Genomic DNA, 19,479 nt, shown 5'->3' with positions numbered 1-19,479 from the left:
ATGCCCTCACTGATTCTTCATGTCTAATCAATTCAGTTTGTTGACTGTTTTTGAGTATATTCTGAGATAATGACAGTCATAACACTGTTTTAAAACCACACTTTAGTATCACACAGTATTCTCACATCACTAACATAACACTCTTAAAATGATTTACGTAATTTCAAAGTGATCATACAGTATCACAAGAAATGAACCAAAAAACACTTATTTTAAGTTTATAACATATATATGGCTTGCATTGCCTCAAAGTGCCTCCATGTTGTGCGTCCACGACTTCATGTACTACATAATCATGTTGGAAAGGTCCAAATCATGTTTATGGGTGTAACTTTCCAGCATGATTGCGTTATTTGGAAGCAGTGGACATGCATCGCGGAGGCAGCACAAGCCGCTTATTTATGTTTAAGTGTTAATTTTTTCTTTTTTTGGGGCAAAATAACGCATTATTTTGCTAAACTGTGATGAAACTGAAACTTGGACTTTAACCAACGGCCCTTATATGGCTAAGAACCCAGGAAAGCTATCCTCATAAACCACAATTTGTTTTCGACTGAAGAAATAAACACATGGACATGTGGGTGAGTGAATTATCATGCAATTTTATTTGACCTGAACTATTCCTTTAAAACGACTTCTAATTTGAGGCGATTCTACAATACATATACAATATAATTTAATTTCCAATAGATACATAGGCTGTTTATCTATACATTATAATTTTTGACTATTTTTATATCTGTTGGCTTTCATTAGACATCGTTTTATTATTATTATTCAATTATTATCTACAGCAATAAGTGTAACAAAAGACATAAAATATTTTTAGGAACATTTTAATTTATTAATTTTAAATTCTCACATCTTACTGGTTTTAGGTCTTATTTAGTTATCAGTTATAAAATAAATGATAGGGATATATATTGTCTAATCAATGTTAATAAGCATATTTAACTTAACCTGTTAATCCATCTCCCCACTTTCAAACCAAACTATTGAAATGACATGCTCACACTTAAACGTTTTGCAGTTCTTTGACCTTCAGACACAATTGTGGCAGCTTCTGAAAAAAGACACTTCCCGCAGAGCAGGTGAAAACCATTGAATCAATGTTAAAAACTGTTGATTTACTCAATGTTAGTTACATTGAACCCATATCACTTTTGCATCAGCAATTAATGTTGACATTCTAATTACAATTAAACGAACCATCATTATTGTGATCAGTATTTCCATTAAGTTACACCTCTTTCCTCTTTAAATGGTGAAAAAAGTGTTTCAATAAGAACCCTTATGCATAAATAATGTAAAAGTTGTTTTAAAGTTGAGTTTGTTTTTTTATGGTGTAAGGTGTAGTAAAGATGAGAAATAATACGAAGTAATGTTGAAGTTAATCTTTCACAATTTGAATGTTGGGTCAAAGATGTTGCAACACTAACAACAATTGGATACACTTGGAGATCAACACTCATCATACAAACCTCAACAATTTTGACAATCATCAAACTAACTATCAACTGCAGTGCATGCTAGGAGTCATGAATGAGTATTGTACTATGATGTGGCGCAGCATACATTGCAGCATATAGTCTCAGCCTCAGACGTCTGATGCATAAGGCACACTTTTCTGAAAATACTTCAGCATGTTGGAAGTCGTCATCTGATTGGTTGAAATTTACAGGATTTCTGGGAGATGTGCCTGTCGCGTTCTTTAACGGACCGCCCGAACACAACACTAAGCCATTTGATCAAAGAAGTAAGCTGTCATGTTTACAATAGTTATGATAATACTTCATCAAGATCAAATAAACGCTAAATTCTAAAAAGTATTGGAGTAAAAAGTATAGGTTCACCGCATAAACTTATAACCATTGTTGCTGCTGTTAACTTTTGACACATTCATGAATGCACACCGGTCTGTTACTGTCGAGGTATCTCCATGCCTATACATGACGCGGCACCAAAACGAAATGTGATGTCATTCATACAGCCTCTTGGAGGGGGGTTTGTCCAAGGAAAGTGGCCAAAGCACCCAGACCTTCAGCTTGAAGCATACAGCTTTTTGTTGATTGTCGCCATTTTTGAGTTTCATACTGATTCGTGATGTCTAATTAAGTCAGCGACTACATTTTTTTTTTAGTACTTTCTTGTTTGTTTGTAGCGCGTTTTGGTTCCACTGCTTTAATGTCACACTGCTGGATTACACAATATTCACCCATTAATAATACAACATACTCATGAGCAATTATTTAGACAACCAGACAATGATTACAATCACCATCACCTGATCATAATGAATCTTTATTTTCTTTTTTTCCACGAATGAATTTGAGTACATCTACCACAGACAATCAAAAATTGATGTTAAAATACAAGAGTAAAGAGCCCAACTGCAGCAAACACTGATCACTTTAAAAGTGGTTTGTTGAAATGTCATAAATGTTTTAACATTAACTGCAGGTGCAAAAGTGATATTGAATCCATGCCAATAACATTGACAAATCAAACATTTATTTTTACATTGAAAGAATAGTTTTCACCTGCTCTCTTGCAATCAGGGTTGTTCGCCAGTTACTTTAAAACCGGAAGGTTTTAAAGACATGTGTTGTTGTTTCTGATTTATCTACACACTCAGAGCCAGCCCTGCCGTAAAGTGAACTAAGCGAATGCTTTTTTCCATATTCACGACACGAATCCAATTTCTCATGTAGGGCCAATGGAGTGGCCAATCAAATGTAAGGAAACGGGAGTCATTGGTTACAGAACAGAGCAGTGACCAATCAAATCAAAGAAGACTGAGCTACTGTCACGTCTTCAGCTGTTCAGCATGACGCTTCAGTTTTAAAATTGATAGAGTGCTGTGCAACACATGACATACTGTTAGGGTCTGAAAACATTCAATATTTGACAACTTTTTCAACACCCAACAGTATCCACTGATTCAAACGACAAAATGTAATTAACAGGGTTAATGTGATTTATAATTAAATTCCGCGTTTTTTTTTGGCTTAACGAATATTATTATTTGTTTTGTAATGTCATGTTGTGATGTAATGGAATGTGTTTACACGATTTAAGGTTCAGAAACGCTGTATTTTTCATATACATTCATTTCATTTACTTTTGCCCCACACACTCTACAAAGTATATTTTTCTGCTGCTCGACGGACGGCTTAAATCCAAACCAAGTCCAAATAATAGATGTTCCACCGGTCTTTTTCAGGAGCTCCTCTGTTTCGCTGACGCTTTCAGCCATGTTTATTCAAGATGACGAATATGATGATTCAGCTGGCTGCAGCTTGTGGCTGTAAATTTCGCGGGTAGATTGCGTCATTAACATGCATTATCGCGATAGTGGAATAGAATTAAAATCTCTATCGTAGGCCAATTTTGTATCGTTTATATCGCATATCGTTTATATCGCCCATTACTACATGGATGTTATACAAAGCTCATCGTTCAGAAAAGCGAGGTGTGTTATGATTGACAAATTAACCAGTGCGTAGTGATTGGTCAAATACTGCAAGCGTGTGACTGAAATGTAACACCTCTTTACCATACTTGGACCATCAGGTTCCAAATCAATTGTGCTCACCGGTACGGCCACCTTACTTGCATATACATATGGGCAGTCTTGGTCAAATCATTCCACTAACTGACATAGATTGGTGGGGGCGTGGTTACACAAGGTGTTTCAGGCAGGTCTGGCTGAGCATTCGCTTTTATAGATAGAATGCATCTTTTGTTCCGAAACTTTAATTTGAGCAATTTGAGCACCCCTAGCCAAAATCTTTACTCAAGTAAAAGTTCAATTCAATTCAAGTTTATTCATATAGTTCTTTTCACGATGTGCATTGTGCCAAAGCAGCTGTACACGAGCAAATAAGAAAATCACAGAAAATGAAACACAGCGAAGTGCATGCTCTTTATAGTGTAAGCACGATCATTCTAATGATTAATATCTAATAAATAAATAATAATTAAATTAATAGATAAATGCTGTCTCCCGGTGAGCATGCATTGCCGAACACTGCCCTGCTGTGGCCAAACTCCAATGATTGATTAAGGGAGAAAATAAAACCTTTGGAGAAACCAGGCTCAGCTGGGAGGACCAGATCCCCTCTGACATATCATAGCTGCACTCAGTGACCCCGACCAAAAGTCACAGAGCAAACATCCACAAAGAAAAATTTAGCCCACCACCCGCTACACAGGAAGTCCCACTCGCTGAAACCGTGCAGGTCCAACCCGGTCCCACTCCGTGATCGTCACCAGAAAACAGAGGAACAACCAGTGAAAAATAGTAATGGCATAATGTAACTTTATTCCTCTGCTGTCTAATATCGACCACAAAACAAGACCAGACTAGACCCATACAGCCTCAACAAAGATATCCCCACCACCAACAAATCATTAAATCAAAACTGATTCGAGAACCTATTTAGACGTTTTATCCCATTGTTCAATTAATGCTTTCCAAGAATCTACCAAAAAGATTCAATCACTCATTAATGCCCCAGTAAATATTGAGGACAACCTTAAAATTAAAATTAAAATGAAGGAACTTCAATGCAGTGTAACAAAGTAAAAGTACAGATTTTCTATTAGAAATATACTCAAGTAAGAGTAAAAGTACACACTTTACTCTGTTACTACCGACCTCTTCAATTGTAAGTACACATTGATCTAGTTTTAGCCTACTTCATAGAGCATTTCTACTTGATGCAACTTTACACACTTCCTGTCTCTATTATTACTTCTTATTCCACTAGGCCTGCAATATTGTACGTTAAATTTTTTCATGTGGCCTACGACAAAAAACTGCATATTCTAGTGAAGATAAGATGTTAATAAATATATTTTATTTGTTATCCTTTACACTGCATTCTATATACCAATGACCTCAAAGTGTGTGATAAAACCAACATTTTCCTAAAAAAAATCATAATGCCATAAACTTTGGAACCATGACATTAACAAAATCAACACTTCAAAAGCTTTTAAATTCTATTGCCATAACTGTTTGATTCTTGTCACTTAAAGCAAATGATTACATCCAAACTTTTTCAAATGTTCTATTTCTTCATCAATTAAAAAGTACTTTTTAAAACCACTATCGCAAGTAGTGAAAGTGAATTGACTTGATTGTAGAACAATAGTCAGGAGACCAACCAAAGCGACACTGATCACAATAATGGTGATTTGATGGAATATCAAGACTTTTCAACTTTAAATGCTATTAGCATTGACAAATCAACACATTTTATCATTGATTCGATGGTTTTATCCACTCTCTGGGTTAACCTTTAATATTTCGACTAAGCTTAGCTTTAAAAAGCAGATGATTTAAAGTTCCATATACAACTTTACAATTTGACAAACAACATGACACATGACAAAACTTGTTGAATTTAAATTTATGTATGTATAAAAAGAATAACGTCAAAAGAAAATATAAATAAAAGTGCTGATGTAAACAAGTTCATTTGTTTTGTTAAATGCAGTGCAAGGTACATTTGAGTCCAGAGATTCAGAGTGCAGTTATTTGTTGGGTCAAAGTGCAAAATAGTGTTTTAAGTAATGTAAATAATGTTTAGTAAAATGCAAGTAAAAAAACATTTGAATACATTTTGAAAAATATGTATTATTCTTCAATGATAATGATCTAATGGACATGTTATTAATTTTTTACCATTTTGTCTTTGTCTTCAGGAATTCAGAGGAGGGTGCAGCTCTAAAGGCTTGGAGCTTGTGGCCAGCACTAAACACAGAGCCATGATGAAGTTTACCTGACTAAATGAACCAGACCAGGTTTCCATTGGAACGTCAGTCAATCCAGAGGCCTTTATCATTAATAATAGAACTCAATATGGCTAAGAAGATATTCAGATCCTGTCTTGAGCCTATATGCCTATTTTTTTATTCAAAAGGTTTCATTTAGTCAATCAGAATATTTTTTTGGATGAGTAATCCTCTGATAGAGCATGGTTCTCTTCGTGGCTAAAACAGAAACATTTTTGTTGGTCACTTGAGTTCCCCAAAATCTCTAGAGTAGTGTTTTAAAGAAGTTATGTAATCTGGTTGAGAGACATAAGCAAAAATAGCCACCAAAGGAAACTTCCACATCAAAACATTGGAACATCATGCAGTCAGACGATCTTTTCATCCGTAAGTTTCGTAGGCAGAGCCCACGTCCGCACCTAGCTGCAGTAAATTTTGACTCCAAGCAAGACTGTGGTGTTGGTGTGCGTACACGAGGCATGACAGAATGGCCACCCAGGAAAGAAAAAGAGGATATGGATGAAGAGAGTATGATACTTAACACTGCTGGACTGAATATGAAAACAGTTGGTCGTGGACATATAATGCAGCGCAGCAACAGTGATGTCACCCTCGGGGATTTAGATTCAACAGATTCAACTGGGAGAAAGATCCGAGCAGGGGGTGACAAAATTAGCTCAGTAGGGCAGGGGGAGTACCTCCACAGAGAATACGGTAGCCTCTCCTCATTAGAAAGACAGACAAGGTTTACTAATCTTGGTGCAAGTGAGCAGGGAGCTCTCAGTCCCAATGCTTTGCGTTTCAATGATCCATTTGTTCTGCTGGGACTTCAAGAGCCAGATGGCTTCTTTCAAGCAAACTCATCTCCTGCAGTAGACCGTTCCAAACCAGCCAAGCCCCCCAAACCAGAGGTGCTTGGTAAGACGGCCAAATCGTCCCCTTTGCAGGCCTGTCAGGTTTCTCAGGATTACTTCACAGGTGGTGCTTGGGTGCGCAATTTTGCACACTATGATGTGCAAAGCGTCCTGTTTGACCCCACTGAGGCTGCCACCAACCGTGACAGCATTGGCCGCAAAAAGAACATCACATCTGGTGCCTCAGCTGCCTCTCAGCTCCGTCCACTCACACAATCCACACCTTCCTCACTGTCTCAGGGCGGAGGCAGCAGTGTGGGGAGTGGGGTTAGCTCAGAGGATGTAGAGCAGTCTTTGCTGGATGAAGGTGATGGGAATGATAATGATCTCCTGCTCAGCTGTCCACACTTCCGGAATGAAATGGGTGGAGAGGAGAGTGTAGGACTAGGCCTTACAGGGGGTGGCAGAGGTAGATGGAGAAGTCTTCAGAGTCCCAATGATGCCGTTTCTGTGTTAGAGGAGCCCAGGGAAAGCCACATCCAACAGCAGGGGAAAAGCAACTACTTCATAGAGCATATGGACCTGGGGGCTCGTTACTATCACAAGTACTTTTACATGAAAGGTGAGTGTGTGTATGTGTGGTGTCCACACGGCCTCCAACAATATGTTGGTAATTATTAACAGACCGGAATTGTAGTGTTTGCAATGGACTGTAGTCTGACAGTACTCCACACAGATACTGAGGCGCTTAACCATTTATTGCTTAAAATATTTAAAATATTTTTAAATGTTTATGGAACTTAACCCTTTAGAGCACAGGTGTCACACTCAGATATGCACAGTTTAGCTCCAACCCTAATTAAACACACCTGATTCAGCTAATCAACATCTTCAGGATTACTAGAAACTTCCAAGAAGGTGTGGTTTATAGCGGGTTGGATCTAAACTGTGCAGAGCTGCGGCCCTCAAGGATCTGAGTTTGAGACTCCTGCTCTAGGGTCTGAGGAGGTTTGGGGGCCTGGAGAAATTTTAACATGCCCTGACATTTGTGCTTTTTACGTTGCTTATTAGCACAATAATGGCTAGAGTCTCATTATACTACATTCTGAAAACCATTCTCCCCACTCATTCACATAAAAGAATACATATTATTTTAACTTTTATTGTGGAAAGGCCTATATTTATATACACAAGGGAGCGCCCAATGGTCATGAATATTGAAGTGTTTCACACCTGTGGCCTGTTTCATGAAGCGAGATGAACAAACTCAGAATTGCAGAGTAGGTTTCGAGTTGATAAAACCAGACAATCCCAAGCTGGTTTAGATCAGGTACAGCTGTTACACAACATTTGGTATAAACGTTTTCTAGCTGTGTCCCAATTCGAAGAGTGCAACCTTTTAACACACCAAATAAAGGCATGTTCAAAAGACGTCTTTTCTACATCGTTGACCACGTTGAAAAGACATCTCTGAGGGGTCAGAATTAAAGTTTTTTTTACATATTTTTTATGACGTCTTCTGACGTCTGATATTGACGTTCAGGTGATATCTCTGATTGGATTGAGGCAGTATGACTTTGCAGCTGCAAAAGGGTTAAAGGAGGCATGAATTGAAATCACAATTGTAACCCAAGCTTTTGTTATAAAAGAGGGAATCGTATTCACACGAACATCATGTAAGTGTCAGAACTGAAAATGCCCATTTTACTGAGATTACATCTGTATTGACACCCTGTCCAGCGAACGCAATGTTCTTGAATGCAGCTATCTATGACGACATTGATAGGTTGAACAGAAAAATATCAACGACTACTTCTCTAGCCCCGCACACTGGTTTGCGCATGACAGAACCAGTGGTGCGGAACAAGATAGAGCGGGCAGGCAATAAACAAACAAGCTGTTAAAGATAGCTAAATATTGTGCCATCCCTGGTTGTGGAAGAATAGAGTCGCTGCATAACCTTCCTTTGGATTTCGATATTAGTGATGCAGGGTTAAAGTTTATTTTTAAAGACGTTCCAGCTCATGTGGGAAAAACATGTAGCGTTTGTTTGTTTCTTTTCTATGAGAATTCCTTCGTGAACAAGGCACAGGTCGACACTGAATTTGTGGAGAGTTTGAAATTAAAAAGCAGTGCTGTGCCTTCAATATCAACGGTCCGGTCGCTCGTTCTCTAATGCTCCCGATCTCCTTCATGACACGAGACTGGTACGCGCACAGCTGCTGCTCATTAACAATCACTCACCGGCCTCGAATAATGGTCTCGCCCCGCCTACTCCACTACACTGTTACATTAGACAATATCATTATAACAATATTTTTTCTGGGTAATGAACAAAAGACCATAGACCATACTGAACAATAGACCATAGAGATAATGTTTGACTCTTGATGATCGCTAACCGTGGGTTAAATGTCAGAATTAAAGACGGTCAGAAAGCGGGTTGTTCATGGCGGGATATTATATATAACAATTATATAAATCTGAGCAAGATGACAAAATATATGCTTAACATCCCGGACATGAGCGCAACTTCATCCTTCAGAGAGAGCCTCCAGCCTTTGCTGTGCTTTGCTGTCATGTTTTGGAGAAGCCTTTGGGGAATGAAAATGAAAGCATTAGCAGCAGGTCATCTACATTCATTTTAGTAACCTGGAACACTGCAGCACTCAAGCTTAAAATAAACATAAGCTTATCGTTATTGTCCGCTGGTGTGGACGCAAATATTGTTAAAGTTATCATTATTGCTATAATGTTAACGGCCCTTATCAGACAATCATTACAGAATATGTGACAATTAAGAATGAAGATTTTTTTTAAATCCTTAAGGGCCCTATCTTGCACCCAGCGCAATTGACTTTGTACACCGACGCATGTGTCATTCCTATGGGCAGGTTCAGCGCAAAAAAGGAGGCGTGTTCCGGCGCAAACAATCCCTGGTGCTATTTTGCTGTTACATTAAACAATTGCGCCACTGACCAGAAAAAACCTAGTCTAAAGTCAGTGGTGCATTGCGCGTTGTTCATTATGCTATTTTAAGGGCGCATGCTTGACCATAATGTATAGCGTGCACAACGCGCATACACTTTGCTCATGTAATCTACACAGATGCAACAGTTATTTTTGCAAATCATAAATTGTTACACTAAAAAAATATTAACACATGGGATGACGGAAATCATTGCGGTATCCTCTGCTGGCGTCAGGTCCTGAGTAGAGGCAGATCAACCTCCCGTAACACGGCGTGCCCGATTGATGCTGGCAAGCTTGGACTTTCCCCATCTTCTGATGTCATTGTAGCGCTTGCGGCACTGGTGCGACGTCCTGGGGATGCCAGCTGATGAAACAATTGTGGCTATTTCCTCCCACGCCTGTTTAACCGACGCTATTTTGGGTGGGTTTCTCCCATACCCATACAACACAACTTCTCTGTCTTTCACTGCTCTTACAAGAACATCAGTCTCCTCGGCTGTGAACCGCTCCTGGCGTGCGCCTGGTAAATACGCCATAATAGTAGCAATCCATAATGGAACTTGCGCACCTGCTTTTAAAGGGAATGTTGGATGACGCTCTGATTGGTTTATTTCACGTTACGTCCAAACCACACCTATGAATAATGAAGCTACTTCAGACCAACCCATTTTAGATTTGCGCCGGGCGCAAGAGCCATTTATACCGCCAGGAAAATGGCAACAACGCCGAGACCCGCCCACAAAGTTACTTGCTCTTCGCGCTTTGACACTTGCGTTTCAGATCGTTAAAATAGGGCCCTAAATCTTTAACTCTTTCCCCGCCATTGACGTGTAATCTCGACATTTTAAAAATCAACCGTTTTAATCATTGTTCTGAGTCTATTCTGGGTTGAGTCTTTTACAAAAAATGTGAATTATCTCTGCTGTTCATTCAAAGTGATGCATTTTTTTAAGAAACCTACCCACATCTAAAGGGTGATAAAAAAAGAAGAATACAGTTTCTTTTGTTTAAAAGCAGAGAATGTACTGTGAGCCATCAAAGTTTAGTGAAAATGTTAAAAACCGCTGGCGCTGGCTGGCAACTTTTTTCTTAAAGGTTGGCAGGTAAAGAGTTAAGTAACCCACCCTTTGTAACGATTTTCACTATTTGTAACAGCCCAATAGGTTCCAAGATAATTGCAAAGTATTTTTTTTGCAAAAGTTTACATCAATGCTCGCAATTCTCTGTTTTAGTTTAATATGCAGTTATTTGTTTGTCTTTATAAAGTAAAAAGCGCACCTTGCTGATGCCACAGTTCCTTTGACTCAACTAATCCCCACATTTTACTTTCACCGCAGTCCAAGCTGGCTCACTTTGACCCAAGGTCTTCATCATACCAAAGAATCCTGGCCATTGGCCCTGAGCTAAAGCAAACACTGATCACAAACATGGTGGTTTAATTAAATTTCAAAATGAATAACAGGTACAAAAGTGATATTGAAAAGACGTCTTTTGGACATGCCTTTGTTTGGTGTGAAGGTTGCAGACTTTAAAGTCCGAGGACGCAGCATAAGAAGTTCACTAAACTGAAGTGAGATGGTGTAGCCTTGATTTCCTATTTGCGTCACCTGCTACTTCTGTTACCTTGTGACATCAGAGGGACATGGCAGAGATGTTTCTGAGGCAGAGAATTATTTTATTTGAGACAATATTACATGTTTATATAGATTTAAACAGCCCAACAGTATATTCAATTAACCGACCTTAGAAATGTAAAACACAATAATTCACCTAATAATATTAATGAACAACATCATGTATCATATAAATCAATGACAGGGTTTCCTTGAGTTAGGCTCTTGACTCTAAAATTTGAAATCAGAGATTTTTGGGGTTTCTGTAATTGTTCGCTTTTGACGAAAATTTGCTACGGCCGTGCAAATGAGAGTGCAGTCAAATGGAGTTTGTTGAAACGGTTATCATCTAGTAGCTTTATTCACTGATCTCACCTGAAATGTGTGCTGTGCTGCTGATCATCAAAAAACATTATAGTAGTTAAGGAATTTAATTGTGTTTGTGAACACATGATACAACAAACACTTAAACTACAGCAGCGTGTCGACACGCACCGACATCAAGAATCAGTGTATGAATCTCAACAATGGTGACAGTCAACAAAAGAAAACACCTCACAGAAATGCATGCTGGGAATCATGGATGAGTTTTGAACTGTTAACCAGCATGCACTGATGCATAAATCTATTTTTTGTTGATTCATACAGATTCTTAATGTCTAAGCTGCAAGACCAAAAGACATCAAACTACAAAATGAAAGCAAAACTAGACCCTTTTACTGTTCAAACTCCCACAAGGCTCAAATAGTAATCAATAGTACTGCTAAACACTAAATAAAATGCATTATTGCATTTTTTTTAATGCGATTTATAGTTTTATTGTAGATAGCGTAAAGGGCAGACAATTCGGCGCAAATTCAGAAATATGAGAGAATACACTGTTGCTGTAAGACAGAGTTAAAACTACAGAACACATGCGTGCCTGCGCACCTTAGGCAGACGAGAGCACAGACAGCACATAGAGAAAGATTGTGCGGGCTAACCTTTCATTAACTCATGATAAACTCGATCAGCCATATTCTGTTAAAACGCATATGGAAAACACCATTCACTTTCATGTGAGAAAGGAGCTGTCGAGACACCGCACGTAACATGAGAGAGAGAGGCACTCGCAACTCTACATGAATTAAGCTGTTTTAGATAATAAAATAAAATGTAAATAGGAATCATAAAATATCTATTCATTGCAGGCAGTGTTTAAAGTTTGGCTGGCCAAACAGACAACACAAAGAAATGTTGTTATGAGAAGTAGCCTAAAATTGTTTGCTTAGTTTTGAAATTATGGAGGGCCCCTAATCTAAATGTGTTTCATTGTACCAGGTATGCACACTTGTTCCTTTTAGTAACAGAAATGAGGAAGTGGCAAGTGTATAATCATTGTTCACTAAATTTTGTTCCTCTTTTTTCACTCTAGACCATCAAAATTTCTTTGGCGTGGATGAGCGTTTGGGGCCAGTGGCTGTCAGTTTTCGCAGAGAAGAAAAAGAGGGATCCAGTGGGTCCCAGTACAACTACAGAATCATTTTCAGGACCACAGAAGTAAATGCCTTTCCTACACACAAAGTGCTGTTTTCAAATCTTTTCATATGTTCACATAATATAAATATATTTTAAATTATAATGTTTACTTATCAATTATAGTACTGTGCAGTCTTAGGCACGGTAGAATGTAAAGTACCGTCTATTGTCAGATTCCTTCTGGATACAAAATTCTTACTGGATTAATCAAAATAATGGCAAATGGAATGTTTGGAAATGTAAACTAATATTTTCTACCGACACACAGCTGTAAATGATGTTCTTACATTCGTAATAACTCATCTCTGATTGTTTAAGTGTCTGTGACATGAATACACACATAATGTGCTTAAAAAGATTGTTTGAGAAACTGTATGTTAAAGAGAACCTGCGGTAATCCAGCAGCAGGTCTTTCGGTAGCTTCTGTCAATCATAAAAGTGGGAGGTTACACTGAAGGAAAGGCTCTTTAAGGGGAAATACACAAATCAGACTTTTTACTGAAAGGATCAAAATTAGCCTTGGCAAGAAGTGTAACTTAAATTTGTGTTTTTCATGGTAAAAACTCTAAAAAAAAAAAATATATAATTACACCACAGGGAATTAAATACAATTTAATTTAAAGTCATGTCCTGACCCCTTTAAGGTGTATGGTGATTTTGTCAGATTATGTTGTGGTTATAAATCAAGACTGAAAATAGAAACAGGAAATATGTACATAAGAACAGCTTAATTGGGAAATGAGCTCTATTAAGATACAAAATGTTCAGAGAGTAGAAGCGAAAGTGAACTGCAAACCCAAGTCCTCACAAATATGTTAATTAGCATGTGATGTTATCCAGCGCCACAAAATCTTGTGGGAAACACAGATGAAGCTGTCATTGCACTGTACGAATACTATAGCGCGTGCATACAAATGGTATGTGAGAGCCTAGAGTCTATTATTGTGTTTTTCATACAATTTCCAGGAAAAGTTGAATTCTGTTTTTGTATTATGTGCATGACACCCCAACACACACTTTTAATGCAGCAAATTTGCATTTGATATAAACTGAAATCCTCTATTTTAGATATATTGATCACAAATTTTAAGCCGTCAACCAGTCACCAAGCTGTAGCGCTGACAAGATATCACAGAAGTGTATCAATTACATTTATCACTGAATGCAACCACTGAATCAATGTTAAAAATAGTTGATTTGTCACTGTTAATGGCATCAAATCAATGTCACTTTTGTAACCGTAATTAATGTTGACATATAAACCTGTATTTTAACTAGTGGCGGGCATAGATTATTTTTTTTAATCTAGATTAATCTAGATTAATCTAGATTAAAATGGCTCATTTGAATTCCGCCGAAGGCATTCAGAATATGTGTGCTACCCAAATAATGACTAAAAGTAAGTCTTTGAGAACGGGTTTCTCAAGCCAGGTGGCGCATTAGACCAGGGGCTCATTTCCTGTTTCCAAAATACATCACAAACTGCTTGAGAAAGCTGTTCTACTATGATAATTGGTGTTGAAAATTAAATTACGTTCAATAAAATGAACTTGTGTTTACTTCCGCATTAGCTAAGGGATGATTTGCGTTTAGGTGGTGCTTGAGATTGGAAGAGCTCCTACAGTACATTTACATTTATTTACAGTACTCTTATTAATCTAAGAGCCTTAGATTGTGCGTGAGGTTCAGAGATTCCGACTAGAGATAGTCGGGATCACCTCTACGCACAGCTTGGGCTCTGGAAACACACTCCTCGAGGGAGGATGGACTCTTCACCACTCTGGAGTTGCCCAGGGTGAGAGGTGGTGGGCTGGTGTGGGTTTGCTTATAGCCCCCAGCTCAGCCGCCATGTGTTGGAGTTTACCCCGGTGAACGAGAGGGTCGCTTCCCTGCGCCTTTGGGTCGGGGATAGGTCTCTCACTGTCGTTTGTGCCTATGGGCCAAATGGGAGTGTAGAGTACCCAGCCTTCTTGGAGACTCTGGGAGGGTTGCTGGAAAGCGCCCCGACTGGGGACTCCTTCGTTCTGCTGGGAGACTTCAACGCCCACGTGGGCAATGACAGTGACACCTGGAGGGGCTTGATTGGGAGGAACGGCCCCCCTGATCTGAACCCGAGTGGTGTTCTGTTATTGGACTTCTGTGCTAGTTACAGTTTGGCCATAACAAACACCATGTTCAAGCATAAGGGTGTCCATCAGTGCACATGGCACCAGGAAACCCTTGGCTGGAGGTCGATGATCGACTTTGTGGTTGTTTCATCTGACCTACGGCCGTATGTCTCGGTCACTCGGGTGAAGAGAGGGCCGAAGCTGTCAACTGATCCCCACCTGGTGGTGAGTTGGATCCGATGGCGGGGGAGGAAGCTGGACAGACTCGGCAGACCCAAACGTACTGTGAGGGTCTGTTGGGAACGTTTGGCCGAATCGCCTGTCAGAGAGATCTTCAACTTCCACCTCCAGCAGAGCTTTGACCAGATCCCGAGGGAGTCTGGAGATATTGAATCCAAGTGGGCCATGTTCTCCACCTCCATTGTCAACGCATCCACTCGGAGCTGTGGCCACAAGGTCTCCGGTGCCTGTCGAGGCGGCAATCCCCGAACCCGTTGGTGGACACCGGAAGTAAGGGATGCCGTCAAGCTGAAGAAGGAGTCCTATCGGGCCTGGCTGGCTTGTGGGACTCCCGAGGCAGCTGACAGGTACCGACAGGCCAAGCGGACTGCAGCCTGGGTGGTTGGGAAGGCAAAAAGGGGAGGAGTTCGGTGAGGCCATGGAGAAAGACTATCGGTCGGCCTCGAAGAGATTCTGGCAAACCGTCCGGCGCCTCAGGAGGGGGAAGCAGTGCCTCACCAACGCTGTTTACAGTGGAGGGGGGCAGCTGTTGACCTCGACCGGGGATATCATCGGGCGGTGGAAGGAATACTTTGAGGATCTCCTCAATCCCGCCGTCATGTCTTCCATTGAGGAAGCAGAGGCCGAGGGCTCGGAGGCGGACTCGCCCATCACCCGAGCTGAAGTCACCGAGGTAGTCAAGAAACTCCTCGGTGGCAGGGCACCAGGGGTGGATGAGATCCGCCCTGAGTACCTCAAGTGTCTGGATGTTGTGGGGCTGTCTTGGTTGAGATGCCTCTGCAGCACAGCGTGGCGGTTGGGGACAGTGCCCTTGGACTGGCAGACCGGGGTGGTGGTCCCTCTTTTTAAGAAGGGGGACCGGAGGGTGTGCTCCGACTATCGGGGATCACACTTCTCAGCCTCCCCGGGAAAGTCTATGCCAGGGTACTGGAGAGGAGAATCCGGCCGATGGTAGAACCTCGGATTCAGGAGGAACAGTGTGGTTTCCGTCCCGGTCGTGGAACACTGGACCAGCTCTATACCCTCTCCAGGGTGCTGGAGGGTTCATGGGAGTTTGCCCAACCAATCCACATGTGTTTTGTGGATTTGGAGAAGGCATTCGACTGTGTCCCTCGCGGCATCTTGTGGAGGGTGCTCCGGGAGTATGGGATTCAGGACCCTTTGCTAAGGGCTATCCGGTCCCTGTACGACCGGAGCAGGAGCTTTGTTCGCATTGCCGGCAGTATGTCAGACTTCTTCCTGGTGCATGTTGGACTCCTGCCCTTTGGTCGCCGGTTCTGTTCATAATTTTTATGGACAGAATTTCTAGGCGCAGCCAGGGGCCGGAGGGTGTCGGGTTTGGGGACCACACGATATCATCTCTGCTCTTTGCGGATGATGTCATCGTGCTGGCCCCATCAGACCAGGACCTTCAGCATGCACTGGGACGGTTTGCAGCCGAGTGTGAAGCGGCTGGGATGAGAATCAGCACCTCCAAATCTGAGGCCATGGTTCTCAGTCGGAAAAGGGTGCCTTGCTCACTTCAGGTAGGTGGAGAGTTCCTGCCTCAAGTGGAGGAATTTCAAGTATCTTGGGGTCTTGTTCACGAGTGAGGGAAGGATGGAACGGGAGATTGACAGACGGATCGGTGCAGCTTCTGCAGTAATGCAGTCACTGTACCGGTCTGTCGTGGTGAAGAAGGAGCTGAGCCGCAAGGTGATGCTCTCGATTTACCGGTCAATCTACGTGCCTTCTCTCACCTATGGTCATGAGCTGTGGGTCATGACCGAAAGGACAAGATCCCGGATACAGGCGGCCGAAATGAGGTTTCTCCGCAGGTTGGTCGGGCGATCCCTTAGAGATAGGGTGAGAAGCTCGGTCACTCGGGAGGAGCTCAGAGTAGATCCGCTGCTCCTCCACATCGAGAGGGGCCAGCTGAGGTGGCTCGGGCATCTTTTCCGGATGCCCCCTGGACGCCTTCCCGGGAAGGTGTTCCGGGCATGCCCCACCGGGAGAAGACCCCGGGGAAGACCTAGGACACGCTGGAGGGACTATGTCTCCCGGCTGGCCTGGGAATGCCTCGGTGTCCCCCCGGAAGAGCTTGAGGAAGTGTCTAGGGAGAGGGAAGTCTGGGCATCCCTGCTTAGATAAGCGGAAGAAAATGGATGGATGGATAACATGCATTGCAGTTGATCTTATTATCTGAATTAGTTTGATGATGGTCACCATTGTTGAGGTGAAACAGAACATTCAAATCAGATACAGTATAAAAGACGAACTTCAACAATTAGTGTAGTTTCTCATCTTTTTTTATAGCTCGACTCTAATCACAAAAACCAACTTAACTCTAAAACATCTCTTAATTTATTAGGACTGGCCCCTTGGTGGCTAAAAAATGAAGAACGCAATCCTACGTTTGCCAAATCTGCGTAGAACATCTGCTCCATCCCTTCTATGTCTTCGCCATCAGTGTGCTTCCCCCTAAAGGCTGCCGCAGCTGATTCATTGTGTGCGGGACACAGAGCTCAATTTTCCTCGCAATGCGGACAAACTTTCCAGTCCACAATTTGATGTCACAGTGATGTCACCATTAGTTTCAGAATAGTCATTATCCAAAGCGACTTACAAGCAATTGGGTCAAACATTAGGACAACATAAAGCATAAGAGCAATAAAAACATGTCTCACAAAGCCTACTACAGTGTAAAGAGCCAAGTTTAGTTTATCTAAGCATCAAACTCACTCAAAAAAAGCAAGTTGTGCTATGATTGGCCAGTTAACCAGTGCATAGTGATTGGTCGAATACTGCAAGTGTGTGACATAAATGTAACGTCTCTTACCATACTTGGAACATCAGGTTCCAAAGCAATTGTACTGACAGGTATGCCCACCTTTCTTGCGAATACATTTGGGCAGTCTTAATCAAATCATACCACAAACTGATGTAGATTTGTGGAGGTGTGGTTACACAAGGAGTTTCAGGCAGGTCTAGGTGAGCATTCACTTTAAGATAGAATGCATCATTTGTTATGACACTTAAATTTTTGCAATTTTACGTGTCCTCAACATGCATGGGCAACTTATAACACACCAAAGAATACCAAAGACATTCTGACTAAGCAGTAAGCAGTGATTTCATCCACTTTTTCCATTTCACATCTGACTGTAGCGATCTGTTTGCTCTGTGAGCTAGCAGCATAAGCCTGCGCAGCAAAACAGCCAATCAGAGCAAAGATCAACATTATTATTCATGACCCTTCCAAATGAGGTATTAATAGACCTTTCTATTCCAGGGACAAATTCTATGGTTGTAAATGGACATGTAAAACTTTTTCTGGAGAACATTTGCACTTAATAAAGCAACATGCCTTCTTTGTAGACATCAGAGAACAATTTAACATATTATTTCAATGAATTCTTTTGAACCTTTAAGTGCATTTTTGGGAAACGCCCCTGAAACGATGAAGAAAGTTCACAAAGTGGCTCGTAGAAAACGCTCAGAAGTGCTAAGATCCATCGTTATCGTGAAACGCAGCCCAGGTCGTCATTGACAAGTTTACACTAACACAACGTGAGTGCATTACAACGAGTCGCTGTTTGCTTGACGGTTCACATACTTTTTCCACAAGCACTATGAGTTTTTTTCTCAATAAAGACATTAAAATAATATCACAATTCTTTTTATCTTTCAACACACTTTATTTGTCAATACCCTTGACTAAGATGAAGATCAGATCACATTTTTTGACAAATTTATTCCGAAAACCATGAAGTTCCAAAAGGTTCACATACTTTTTCTTGCCACTGTATCTATTGATTCCTTCAGACAGTCAATATCTTACGGACTTACACCCGGTTGCAAGACATTAGCCTTCCTGCTACTGGTTTTGAAAGTCTTATTTTAACACATCAGCTCTCTCTCTCTTGGACACTAACACCGCCACTGACACTCTCTGCTCCACACTTACCTCCTGCTTAGACAGCTTATGGCCCCTTACATCTCGTGCATCCCCTTCTGCCCCCTGGTTATCTGATGTTCTCCGCGAGCATCGCGCCACGCTCAGGTCTGGTGAGAGAAAGTGGCGCAAATCTAAAGAATCCACTGACCTCAGTCTCTATCAGTCTCTCCTCTCTTCTTTCTCTGCTGATGTCTTCTTTGCAAAGACTCAACACTGACGTGCTAAAATCTACAACTCGCCTAACCCTCGTACTCTCTTTGAAACCTTCTCCGCTCCTCTTTGCCCGCCTTCCTCCTCTCCTGCATTGGACTTAACAGCTGATGAATTTGCATCTTTCTTCGTAAAGAAAACTACTACTATCAGCAGTCAGTTCTCTGTGCTGCCACCTCTTGATCATGCCCAAACCCCGGCACATGCTTGGTCCCCTCTTTCTCCCTCCTATCTGTAGATGATGT

At 41.2% G+C, this 19,479-nt stretch overlaps 1 protein-coding gene across 4 annotated transcripts in view; it reads left to right on the top strand.

The window, feature by feature from the left end:
* zmp:0000001168 (signal-induced proliferation-associated protein 1) overlaps nucleotides 1-19,479 on the top strand; it is an 80,243-nt gene that overhangs the window by 1,979 nt on the left and 58,785 nt on the right. For all 4 annotated transcript variants that reach the window (XR_008906320.1, XM_056744454.1, XM_056744444.1 and 1 more), the window contains exons 2-3: nucleotides 5,713-7,257; nucleotides 12,636-12,760. Coding sequence is in view for 3 of the 4 variants with exons in the window: in XM_056744454.1 (XP_056600432.1) it covers nucleotides 6,144-7,257; nucleotides 12,636-12,760 (1,239 nt within the window). In the remaining variant the exon portion in view is untranslated. The remainder of the gene's footprint in view (nucleotides 1-5,712; nucleotides 7,258-12,635; nucleotides 12,761-19,479) is intronic.

This window comes from Triplophysa dalaica, chromosome 1 (genome assembly GCF_015846415.1).
Source record: "Triplophysa dalaica isolate WHDGS20190420 chromosome 1, ASM1584641v1, whole genome shotgun sequence".
Classification (NCBI taxonomy): Eukaryota; Metazoa; Chordata; class Actinopteri; order Cypriniformes; family Nemacheilidae; genus Triplophysa; species Triplophysa dalaica.
This window is presented reverse-complemented; position numbering and strand designations above follow the sequence as displayed.